This window comes from Protopterus annectens, chromosome 5.part0, assembly GCF_019279795.1.
Source record: "Protopterus annectens isolate FY-2018-M chromosome 5.part0, PAN1.0, whole genome shotgun sequence".
Classification (NCBI taxonomy): Eukaryota; Metazoa; Chordata; order Ceratodontiformes; family Protopteridae; genus Protopterus; species Protopterus annectens.
In genome coordinates this window covers 978634114-978647316 of record NC_056735.1, presented here as the reverse complement: position 1 = coordinate 978647316, position 13203 = coordinate 978634114, and the positions used below count along the sequence as shown (strand labels likewise).

General features: G+C 38.5%; 1 protein-coding gene across 1 annotated transcript in view; it reads left to right on the top strand.

The window, feature by feature from the left end:
• RIPK4 (receptor interacting serine/threonine kinase 4) overlaps positions 1-13203 on the top strand; it is a 290197-nt gene that overhangs the window by 206340 nt on the left and 70654 nt on the right. Inside the window, exon 3 of the mRNA XM_044072734.1 lies at positions 6262-6410. Within this exon, the coding sequence (XP_043928669.1) occupies positions 6262-6410 (149 nt within the window). The remainder of the gene's footprint in view (positions 1-6261; positions 6411-13203) is intronic.

Sequence of the window (13203 nt, the reverse complement as noted above, 5' to 3'; positions counted from 1 at the left end):
TTGTGTGTGTGTGTGTGTGTGTGTGTGTGTGTGTGTGTGTGTGTGTGTGTGTGGGTGTGATAACGTCATATCCTTTAAATAAAAACAAATCAAAATATATAATTTGTTTAACTCTATGTATCTGCACATAAACACACACACATATATATAATATAATATTGTTTGTTTGTGTCTTTCGGCTTTTCCCGGTTAGGGGGTCGCCACAGCGGAACTCCGGTCCGTTAATGATTGGTAGTTGATTTTTACATGCCGAGTTACCAGCCCTGACGCACAACCTTCAACGAAGGTATGCCCATTCATGCATGTCTCCACGCTGAAGTCGCTCTAGCTGAGAATCGAACCGGACAGTGTCTTACTGTGAGGCGACAACGGTAACGCAGCACCACCACCACGGGTATATAAAATAATATTGTAATATATATATATATATATATATATATATATATATATATATATATATATAAAATATAATATTGTAATATATATATATATATATATATATATATAGATAAAGTGTGTGTGAATAAAAATGTGTGCAGCATGTATTCTATATGTTGGATGCAATACAGTATGAATACATCTAGAGAGAAATATGCAGTAGTTATTTTTGTAAGTAGTCACACATGCATTGACATATGGATGTCCATGTATGTATGTGTACATGGCACACACATACAAATGCATACAAATATATATGCACACAGATGGGTTGTGTGCATGCATGTGTACATTATTTAATTGTCATCATCCTGTTCAACCTCCTTTCTCCTACTTTCTGCATGTTCCAAATCTTTTTCACCATACTAGTTATTAGGGTCAACTGCAATGGTTGTTCCATTCCAAAATTTGTAGGTTCAGTATGTTTTCATACTATCTTATGAAAACAAAAGTGATGCATACATAATTATTTTGCCATACTTTTCTTTTGTGAAGCCATAAAACATTCACTTGCTTATTCCTGGTCATTTAAGAACAGTATTGTCTTACAGTGCTCTGACTTGTGCAGTATGGGTGCATGCAATTCATTATTTGTAATAAAGTTATCATAGTAATTATTATTAATGTATACATTCTAGTAAATGCTAATATCTTACTTATTCACTTTCACACATTTGGTTATCTGTTCCACATGCAGTCCTTGTCAATGTCTTTATGTCAGTATTTTTTTTTCTTACATTTATTACTTGTTGTTATGTCAGTGTTGCCCAAATCATGGCTAAAAAGTGTCCTGGGACCAGTTCACTTTGCTGGTTACCAAAATGTAAATAAATATGAAATAGAAAAAAAAAAGGGTGGGTGAACATGACAGAAATAATTAAGGAACTAGTAAAGTACATTTTAACTCTGCATAATTCATGAGAGAGAACTTCCCACTGAAGGCATTGGAAGGTAGTGGACAGACTTTAGAGTACTTGTCACCTGTACATATACAGCAAGGGTCATTTACTGCAATGAGAGCTCACATCTCAGCATGAGAGAGTGGGAGAAGGTCTGTCATTTCTCTTAGAACTACAAAAGAATCCCTTTACAAATGCCTGCTAGTTACCTACTTTCTTTTGCTGGAAGTTGCTAACAGCTGTTTATAGCATAGAACAAGCTCTGACAGACACATAAATGAGGCTCAGTCAGGGAAAAATAGCAGTAACTTTGTTAGAGAAAGTGTGTTAGATGACAGTGTTTTACAGTCCTGCCATTCTATCTTAATGGCATGAGACAACACCACCACTTCCTTATTTCTAGCATGACTCATAAAGAGGACTTGAAATGTATTCTGGGAAGAAGGAATGAAAACAAGATCAAAGTACCAACGCAGGCCCCATCATCCGCCATTTTGTGGGAAATGCATTAAAATTTTGGAAGAAACACTTGGAGTGATTTTGAGGCATTAAAATAGTTCAGAAAACAGACACAGTGAAAAAAAACATGCTTTGTGAGTTCTAATGTAGTTTTCCTCTAAGTAAGGTGGGAAAATGGACAGAAGAAAATTAGTACTGAAAATGAATATGCAATTGTCATTTTCAAGTGCATTAGTGAATGCAACAAACTAGTGGGAAGATGAAATGGCTTAAAAGGGGAGAAAAAATTGTGGATGTGGCCTTTAGATGTTTTTTCAAAGGCTATGTCCAACATTTCTTTATTCTTTAGAATTGCTAATCACGCACCCTGGATTATTTCCTTGTACTTCATGAAAATGTTTTATTATTTACTTATTAACATTTGTTTACCAGGGTATTCCAAGTGGGCACAAGGCCCATTAACAGTGGTGGCCCAAGGTTGAAGTGATCCACACAGAATACATACACTATGTTTACAAAAGGTTACAATAAGAGGAGTACAAGGCTAGTAGAAAATTACTGGTAAGAAGACAAAAAGTTTGTATTACTGCAATGACTAGGTAGTCTACTAAACCTACTAATGACTAAACCAAAGTAGACAAGAAGTAAAATATCTTGAACATTAAGAAAGCTAAGCAGAGCTGCTGCAGTACAGAAATACCTTAGTTTCAATGTACGTTACAAGCACAGCTAAAGGCCCGAAATAATTAGCAACAGGAGAGAAGAAAATAAGATGTTTCAACAAGCAACAGAAAATAGAGGCACTCTAGTACAGTGTTCATTATTAACATTGTTTACTAAGTTTAGGCTTATACAGCTTCAAGGATGAGTGATTTGGTGGGTCTGTATTACAACACCAAAGACACTGAACATCGAATGGCTTAAAGGCCAAAAATGCTGGACCTCAAAGTCGCTGTTGTGGGGGGCTGTGCCCCCCACACACCCCCAGCTATATACACCAACTCCGAGATCACACTACAGTGAGGAAAGGGCAAATACTCTGATCTTCACTCTACTGTGATTTCACAAAAAGCACATAGTTGAATGGCATTTCCAACATTAAAGCCGTTCGATGTTTAGCCTTTTGATTATGTAATAGCAACCCAATTTGGCTGCTATAGGTGGGGTAAGACTGATGCAAGGGATAGTTAATAAGGTACAGAAAATGGTGTTAACTAGTACATTGACTACTGAGTTATAAGACAGAAGAGTAGATTGTGAAGTACAGTGGAATGGTAGTTAATAGGTGCAGATATATGCAGAGTAAATTTGATGAGTTGTATGGGAGAGAAGTTTTAATGGAAGGGGTAAGAGAATAGGTATGGAAGGAGGTGGCCAGAGAGAATTCATAGGTAAATGGCAGATAGCTAGAAGAAGGCAGATTAAAGATATTTTTTTTTTATTTTGTGTGGGTTGATATTTATGGTATTGGGAGGATGTGGTTTAGTGGGTATTAAGGAGTTGAGGTATTACCCTGGTGAATGGCACAAACATGACCATGTTTCCAAGAGTTGTTGCTTAAGATGTTGCTTAAAGATTATAGGATTAAGGGTTTACTTTGGGTCCCTATTAAATTATTGAACGTTTCATATTTCGAATGTCATATGGTCGACACCATATGATCAAACTTTGAAAAATTTGAAGATGAAAAGTAACACGCAGAATGGGAAATTTTCCCTTTTCTGCACTGAAATATAGTCTCGGAGTTGGTTTATTTAAGTAGGGGTGGTGTGGGGGGTGCAAGGGGGCTTGCCCTCCTGCTCAAGCCATTAAGGTAAGTGGGGTTTTTTTTACATTTTTATTATATATTCAAAGATTCAAGTTTTGAATTTTGAAGCTTCGAATATATAATATAGACCCCTTATTTTAGAGTATGTCTGTAGTTCTGGATTTTATTATGCATAGGATTAGAGGAACATAATTAAATTCAAACTAGAAAAAATACATATAACCATTTTATAAGTGCACTAAGGCAATTGGTGGAGTATGCATGGTACAGATAATACTACACTCCCAGGGACTGTAACCCCTTACACATGTGGTTATATCTGTACCATACACGCACACCAATGCCTTATTGCATACCAAACAGTCTGCACCTCAGTAGGTCAGAAACGTCTAGATAGACAGCAAGCCCACTAGAAATAGTGTTGAGGGAGGGCTCAGAACAGCTTGTTCTGAATAGTAACTGAAGAGATCTGAAACAAAATTTATCAGCTAGAATTAACCCTGAATTACCCATGGTATGAATAAACAAACAAGTAAGCTGTTAAAATTATAATTTGCTACTTATCACTGGACACCAGAGAGCATTTAGAATTAACCCTGAATTACCCATGGTATGAATAAACAAACAAGTAAGCTGTTAGAATTATAATTTGCTACTTATCATCACTGGACACCAGAGAGCATTTTAATTTCAATTATTGTTTTAAGACTTTCATAAATGTTTTCATTCATTATCTTTCAGTACGTCTCAACATGGTACACTTTGAGTCAATCTTCATTGTACATTTTCACTCTATCTTTTCAAGGGGTAAGGCAGTCTGATTCTAGCCCTGTGAATGGGCATGAAGGAGTTGAACCATTTCTGGGCAGACACCAGTCTTTTACAGGATGTATATATATATATATATATATATATATATATATATATATATATATATATATATATACACATCTAGAGATATAGATATGCACACAGACACACACACACTTAAAGACAGTTGGAAGATGCCACTTTACCTATCAGAATATCTTTGTAGTGTGAAAGCAAACCAAAGACTTAGTCAAAGAAAGAGCATTCAGACTTTACACAGAAGTCATGGCTAGCAAGAAATCAGCCCAAATGGTGTCGGGCAGCAGCTTGGCGTATTATCATTAAAAGAAAATAATGGAGGCTAACAAGCATGGTACCAGAAGGTAGGGAAAGCGGTTATTAATGGTTCAGGACAATGTGCAAAGAAATTTGTCACCTACTATGCAGAATCTCATGGTGAAGGAAGTCACTTAACCAGACAACACTCCCAGGGCGGATCTGAGGAAGGTCCACGGGGATCAGTGCTCTACCCCGGAAAACACACAAAAATAAATAAATGAAATAAAGTAAGTGAGCCCCTTCCTTTCTCTAACATCTGGCCAGGCTTACTGCTGGTGTGCAGTGGGCCCCATTGTAGATCTTTAATCAAGCACCTAGTTTTCTTGTCATTGCTCATTCATTCCTCCAAACTAGAAATCTGATTACCTAGTCTCTGTTTCATGTCTTTTATTTGTGGCTGTATTTTTGCAGTCTCTGCTGACTGCCTTTTCAGTGCTCATTGTCTTTCTGATGAAGTAAATAATTTTATGTTCGTTCTGAATGTAATTGCTTCTGTTTTGAATTATGCACTTTACTTGTCCTCCCTTTCTAAGAAATGTGTCCTCAAAATGTGTGGGGGGTGCATATCAATTTACCTATGTAGTACTAATACCCAGCCTACCCCTAAAGTACCATTACTCAGCCCCTCATAGTGTTGATACTCAGTTCACTTCTGCTGTACATATACCTAGCTTACCTTTGCAGTACCGATGACATCTCCATCATTCTGGTACTGATAGCCAGCCCGCCCTTGCAGTACTAATACTCACTCTTATCTCTACTGTACTAATACCCACTCCACCTCTATGGTACCGATACCTAGTCTACCCCTGCATTACTCACATTTACTCCCACCTCCTGAAGCACTGATATGTAGTCTAAGCATGCAGTACTGCATACCACATTACATTTTTGTACAAAAATATTTAGTCAGTTCATCGGATGTAAGGTTAGGCAACTAGATGGCTTGTTAAAAAGTAGGGGTTTGGCAATGAGTAAAGTCTGTTATTTAGTAATAGTTACAATGAAGAGAAAGAGGTGAAGAGTGACAAAAATGTTTATCCACTGCATACTTCAATTTATGTCAATGTAAGCAGTAGATACTTCACCAGAAGTTTTATATCTTGCCCTCTAAGGTTAAATTCAACATAATTTTGGAATGCATTTTTTTCTGAAGCTGGAAAACGTATACAGAAGTCCATTAGTATAAAGAGATATAAAACAATACAATATTTTAATGCGGATTAATGTTTTTCTGTTCACTAAATAAATGGTGAGTAAGGCAGTTTATTTGGTAGGAAGTTTTGATAAGTAACCATATGTTTATCAAACAGTATTACATTTAACCTTCTGACATCAAAGATAACCACCTATAATCATACCCAGAAATAAATGATCTGGGGTTATACATATATGAAAAATGGGTACATTGAAGGTAATTGCCATCAAAACTATTTTGTATTCTGGCCATATAATGTACTTTGCATGGGCAGGGCAATAACATTTGTCATGGAATATAATTGTCAAAAATCAGTAAACCATTCTAAAAAAAATTTCCCTGTTCCACAGATTTCTGACTTTGGTTTAGCCAAATGGAATGGTATTGCCAATTCATGTGACATCAGTATGGATGGATTCTGTGGTACTATTGCATACTTGCCACCGGAACGCTTCAAAGGGAAGACTCGGGTTTTTGACACCAAGCATGATGTGTACAGGTGAGTAAGACAACCTCATTGTTAAGAGAATGGTTTTTTTTCTAATATTTAGTGAATAAGGAAGCACTGTCATCACTGCTGTGACACATCCTTTTATGCAAGTAAGTATCATAAGATATTCATTCTTTTGCAGTAATGATAACTTCATGGAGATTTCTGCCACAGAAGTACTAACATCTGGCCTGACTTCCAAAGCATTCCACCCTTCCCCATCCTGGCCAGGCAGGCACCCCCGGCTGAACATTAGCACATGAGAGGTATAAGAGAGTTATTTGCCTGCACCATCTATGGTTGCTTCTTGCTGCACTACAAGTGCAGATCAGTGAAGTCTGTCAGTCTGGCCTAGCGTTTGGAGTTCTCAGATGTATAATTAGCTGTATGAGGGAGCTGTCTTAACTTTTTGATTATACTGTGCATGTTTATACCTCCTTTAGCTTTTTGGGTGTCAGTTATTGATGACTGTCTAGGGTGTGCACCTTCACCAAGACTGCTATGGCATCAGTCAAGCCTATAGCAAATGTTCCAAAAAAAGAAGAATAGAGAAGTGCCCTCACCCAAATGATATAGGAGAGGAATACAGTATCTTGTCAGAAGCCAAAGAACTCTCTAGGCTTGAAGTTGGCTGAGGGTTTGGTAGGCTTTCTTAAGAGCTTGCAGCCATCTTCAGAACAGCAATCAGTGTCAGGCAGCCCTAGTATATTGAGAAGGGAAATGCCCCTCCCAAGGAATCAGACATGGTCTGTGTCAGACTAATGCCTTCCCTTCCCAGTTATGCATCAGACTCTAAGGACAGCTTCTCGTCTGCCTCCCCACCAGAGTATTTTCAAATTGTTGAAATCTTCAACAGAATGAAAGACCATTTCACTTGTGAGACTAAGGAATTCTCAGATACCCAGAGGGGATAACCTCCATGAATTTAGCTGAAACAAAACCTTTAGCAATGCCTGCAGTGACAGTAGCATTTGTGGGGTGTATTTACCAGTGCTTCTTTTTAGCTAGACTGTTAACCTCCCACTCCCAGGAAACAATGCTATTTTTACATGACTGTGGATGCTTGCAATATCTTTATAAAAATCTCATTGTTGATCCAGACATTATACATATCAGTTACCAGCAAGGTGTCTACTGCAGTTTCCAGCCAACAACTGACTGCAGTGATAGTGAAAGTAAAACATCACAGTCCAATTCAGGGCTGTTATCATACCCACACTGAAATACCAGAAGACACTACTATCTCAGTTAAAGCACAAACCTGTGAAGATATCAGACCAAACCCAAACAGATTTGGTGCTAGAACTGTTTAACCTATCTTCTCAGGTAGCAGAAAACATCAGCAAATTTGGCTGTTGTACAGTTTATGCATTCCATTGAGTAGCAGCTTAATGGTTGGTGATCAGGAGCCATGCCTAGTTGGGGATTACCCCCCGGCAGACCATGTAAATGTACAAATCTGCTACAAAATCAACCATCTTCTCTCACTCGCAACAAGGCTAGCTATCACAAAAATATTCTACTACCAAAATTAGAATATGGTCTCCTTTTTTGGTGCTGCATTCATCTCAGAATACTAATAAAATTCAAATGTTGGACAGCAGGATCTTCTGATTCATCCTCTCAGCAGACCCTCTTAGACTCCACTCTGCAAGCTTCTGCTAAGTATCTTTATCTTCAAAACGCTAAAACAAGGTTACTGCCTACCACTTAAATGCAAAAGTAATATCCAGGAAAGCAACTATGCTCTCACAGGTTCCTAGGGGTGGCGGTCATAGCCAGATACAAAATCCATTTAAAACTACTGCTGAAAAAAAAAGCCTTTTCCAGACTGGGAACCTTTACCTTGAGTCACTTGCCTGCTGAAGTAAAAAATCAAGACATTGCTGAACAATTTAAGAAAGCAATAATGGACCATCTTCAGACAAAGTCTAAATGCAGCTGTTATGGTAATGGTTAATCTCTCTTACCACTGGACGTACAATGCAAGATGATCAGTAGCTCAATAGATATGACTGAAATGCTTTGATTTTGTTTATGTTGTGAATGTATTTGAATAACTTTTATGTTGTACTGTCTTTGTACTAATTTATTATTGTTCTGTGAAACTATGTACAGCTTTGCATATTCTAACTGTATGATAAATCACAACCATCCCAACAATTTCCAGCTACCTAACCAATAGACAACAATGTGTAAAATGGCAAGGTTGTTTGTCACAATACCAGATAAACAAAACAGGGGTCCCACAAAGGTACATTATCTGACCCCTCCTTTTCAATATCTTCATTAATAATCTACACACTGCCACTTTTCAAAGCTCCATAATCCAATCCAATACACCAATGATTATCATCTCCTCCTCAAACAACATACCACACCTTCTGCAAATAACACAATATGCCTTTACTTCAATTGAATCTTGGCTCAGTGGAGTACAATTGCTACTCAACTCTAACAAGGCAAAACTCCTACTTTGTACACCTGTATCATTCTCATCTGATTTTTAAATTGTATTCATAGAACAACACAGAAATTGAAGTTGTAACAAATGCTAAGCTATTGGGTATCACTGTAGACAATAAACTTACATTTGACCAAACATGTTAAAAAACACACTTCAAACTAGGGGTGCTGAAAAAAAAATCATGGAAACTTTTACCAAAAGAACACTTGCAAATACCTATTTGCTCCCCTCTCTAATATATGGTGCCCCCATTTTCACCAACCTGGACATGTCACTAAAAAGTAAGCTTCAGTCTTGCTGTCACAGAATCACTAAATTTGCTACAGGCACATTTTACCGCAATCACCACTGTGATGCTTTTACAGAACTTAACTGGCTCAAACTCTCCCATCATCTAGTCTACCTAAAACTGTCTATCATACATAAAATAATATACAAACCAGAAAGCTGTCCTTCCTTAAAATCTATTCTGCATATCTACATTCCTACCCAAACTCTCCGTCTGAAGATAAACAATTAATAACCATACACAGACCTAATAAAGAGTCGGCCAGTGTCTGTATTCCTATGCTATTGCAAAACTCTGGAATGCCTTACCTAAAATATCAGTACTATACACGATCCCAAGAAATTTAAGGTTACACTAAAAATCTACCTTCTTAACTCACATATTTGCCTCTGTTCCAAAACCAACAGATAACTTTCTCCTTTACCTTTTTTTAAATTATTTCATCCACCCATCTCCCACTTTGCCCTTTATCACACTCAACCACTTACTATTTCATTCTTCTGTCTTCCTCTTTTCCCTCTCTCATCCTTTTCCTACACCTCTTTCCTACTAACTACCCAACCATATCTGTCAATCTTTTTATCACCCATCTCCTCTATCCCTTCCAGCTTTCTCCTTGACTCAAGAATCACTAGGTTGAAATGCATTCTTAACTATACATCTTAACATCTTAGCATCTTGTATATGTCAGCCATTTATCCTGCTAGTACTAACAGATATGATTGTTTTATCTTACTCCTGAATTGTTAATAATTACAGTACCTATGTTTTGTTCTGCTCATTGTTATTGTATTTTGTTAATAATATGCACAATTTCTAATGTAAATACTCTTTCAGAAATACTATTATACTTTTTTACTGTAACAATTTTTTTTTTTTTACTTTTAATGTTGGGGCTTTTTTTCCTGGGGCTCCACTGAAAATGGGATGTTCTTCGTGTTTCACTGTTGCAGTCGTCACCTGTGGGTTATCCCTGCTGTGGTATCCCTCGGCCAGCCCAAATACCAGAGTCAATGTTTTTCCTGCGTCGACTGCTGTCACCTGTAGTCTGACATCAGGTTGTCATTGCTATACAGCAAGGCGGCCAATGCCATTACATCAGTCTTTCTTGCCGTGGAGCCCATAGCAGAAGCAGTTCGCCGAATGTCAATAAATAAATAAAATTATGTATGCCCTTTTAACATAAATTCTGATAAATATTATATATTGATCCCATGCTGAAAAAAGACTATTTTCTGCTCATGAAGCTCAGGTCATAGTTGAAAAGTGTCAGCAGACCACTCTAGATTATTAAATGGGAAATAAACAATCAAATAAATAAAATAAAATAAATAAGTACCTCAATGCTCTTTTTGAGGGAGTCATTTTTGGACCACCTGCAAAACAGATTCTTAAAAAGTTGTAGAAGGGCAATACTATGCAATCAGTAAAATGTTATACCCACATCTGTCTGTAGCAGGTAGCAGAAATTATGCCACAAAACACAGCCTTCCTCCTAGAGGCAGAACAAGGGAAGAAAGATCATTATAAGAAAAAAAATGGTATGGCAAAAAAGAGAAGTATGGAGGCTCTCAGGACTGAGACTCCTAAAGGGAACAGTTATAACTCAGCAGAACTTGTCCCTACCCCACCCCAACCTATCAACCCTTTAACTAACCTGAACCCACCAACTGAAAAAAGAGGGTGTAACCAGAGCGTTTTTTTTTTTTTTTTTTGTGAAAGATCAGGGAAAAATCACAAAAGACACCTGGGTACTGAAAATATTAGTTTAAGGATACAAACTGTTTTTCATAAAAAAAGAAAAATTATCTCAGGAATTCCCCTAGTACCTTGAGAAAAAAGAAAGAACCACCATTGTTACAATATCTCTCCTCATAGGCTGGTAAGGTGCCATACAGAAAGAGAGAGAACGAGAGAGAGTATTATACCCAGAGGCATTTACTTAGGACTATTACAGATTCCAAAGCAAGATCGCCCTTGGGAGCCATGTTAAATTTGTGAAAGTTAAACAGATTCTTGAAGGACTAAAAAGTTCAGAATATTAACCTTGCAAGCTCTCCTGCCTCTACTCATTCCTCACGTCTTCATAATAACATTGGATCAGAAGGATGCCTAGCTCCACTTACCTAAACCCAGAGTCGAGAGCCAATACCTGAGAGAGCAAGCAGGGAGATTCCACTTGCAATTCATTTCTTTGCCCTTTACTTTATCAACTGCACCCATGGTATTTACAAAATGCGCCTTTTACAAAACCAAAGGAGCTCATATCTACCTATACCTGGATGTCTGCCTGATGCAGGCAGCACCTTTGGAGGAGACTTGGGGAAACCACACAGTTCGTCCTATTATGCTTTAAGCTTTTGGGACACTTTTTGAGCTTTCTAAAATTCCAGCTCTTGAACGAGAACATGGCTAAACAGTGAGAGTCAAAAGGCATTTTGTTGCAGGAAAACGTGGTCTTTCTCAGCAGCATTTCAGCTTGTAGCACAGCTCCACCACCTCACAACATGGGAATTTCTTAGGATATTGGAATACATGGATTTCTCCATCCTGATGATGCTCCTCGCCAGACAACACAAGCTCCAGTGCTTAGTAAGAAATAAATGTTAGCATATGCATCCCTTAGATTCCCACATCCCCCTTCTGTCCTTTATCAAAAAAGAACTCTCATAATGGACTCATAAAGGTTCATAGGTAGGTACTAGGCTATATGCACAAAGGCATTTATAAGCCTAGCCAGAATGTTTTGGCTTTCACCTCCCCCTTAGATTAGTTCCCTGTGCCTCTGTCCAGCAGAGCCACTGAAGTGATCCCCGAGGTAAACTTTCTGTTTCCCATCCACTCGTCAAGGTTTCTCTTGAAGAGTGTTATTGAGGAGCTCTGCCTAATGTAGAATGAAATCTTGTTCCAGAGCATGGGAAGTCTCTGGGACAGGAATCTATCCCTCCAGCATGTCCTATTTATTGTGGTGAGGTTTAGATCCCTAGAGCGTGTGGCTCAAGGGGATATGTTTTTTTTTATGTCCATCAGTTCTGGGTTGGATATGGCCTTGTATGTCAGGCAGAGATCACTTCTGAGTAGGGGGTATGCAAAAGAGTACAGCTGGAGTTTCTTCAGTTGAGCTGCATAGGGCATCTGTTTGAGGCCAGTAATCCTCTTGGTGAGGTACTTCTGTGGTCTTTCCAGCTGTTGCAGGTGTCTTGTAAGGTACATCCCAAATGGGGCATTGTACTCTATGATGGGTCTGATGAGTGATGTGTAGAGGGGCACAATGACCTGTTTTGATCTAGATGCAAACCCTTTTGTGGTTAGGTCAGCCACATAGAAGGATTTTCTAACCACTTTGGCAATGTGATTATCAAAGGAGAGATTACTATCTACTTCGGTCCTCAGATTCCTCATTACATCTTCCGTATTTAGGGGGCTACCACCTATGTGGTAGTTTGTGGGTACTTTGTTTTTTCCAAAGGGGATGACTATGCACTTTTTGGCATTTAGGTTGAGGCCATGGTTTTGACACCAGGTATCTGTCTCAGTGAGATCCTTTTGGAGGATGTCTGTGTCAGCCGGAAAGTCAATTATAACCCCTAGTTTGCAGTTGTCTGCGAACTTGGTCAGCCATAGCCCTCCTGTACTTGCCTGTACCTCTGACAAGTATATGCCAAACAGGAAGGGTCCTAGGACTGAGCCTTGGGGAATGCCACTTGTAACCAGTTTAGAGTCAGACCTAGCTCCCGCAACTCTTACGTGGGTTCTGTCCGTGAGCCAGTTGGCAACCCATCTCGTGACATAGGGATTTCTGTTTAGGCTGGTGAGCTTGTCTGTAATACCAGAATGGGGAATGGTGTTGAAGGCCTTTGTGAGGTCTAGATAGGCTGTGTGGACCACTTTTCCCTCATCTTTAGCCTTGGCAACTGTCTCAGAAGTCCACCAGATTTAGAAGGTATGATCTGCCCTTAACAAAGCCGAACTGGGTAGGATCCAGTGTTTGGAGGTTCCCAATGTCTCTGCTAATGAGATCCATGATGATGCACTCCATAGCCTTG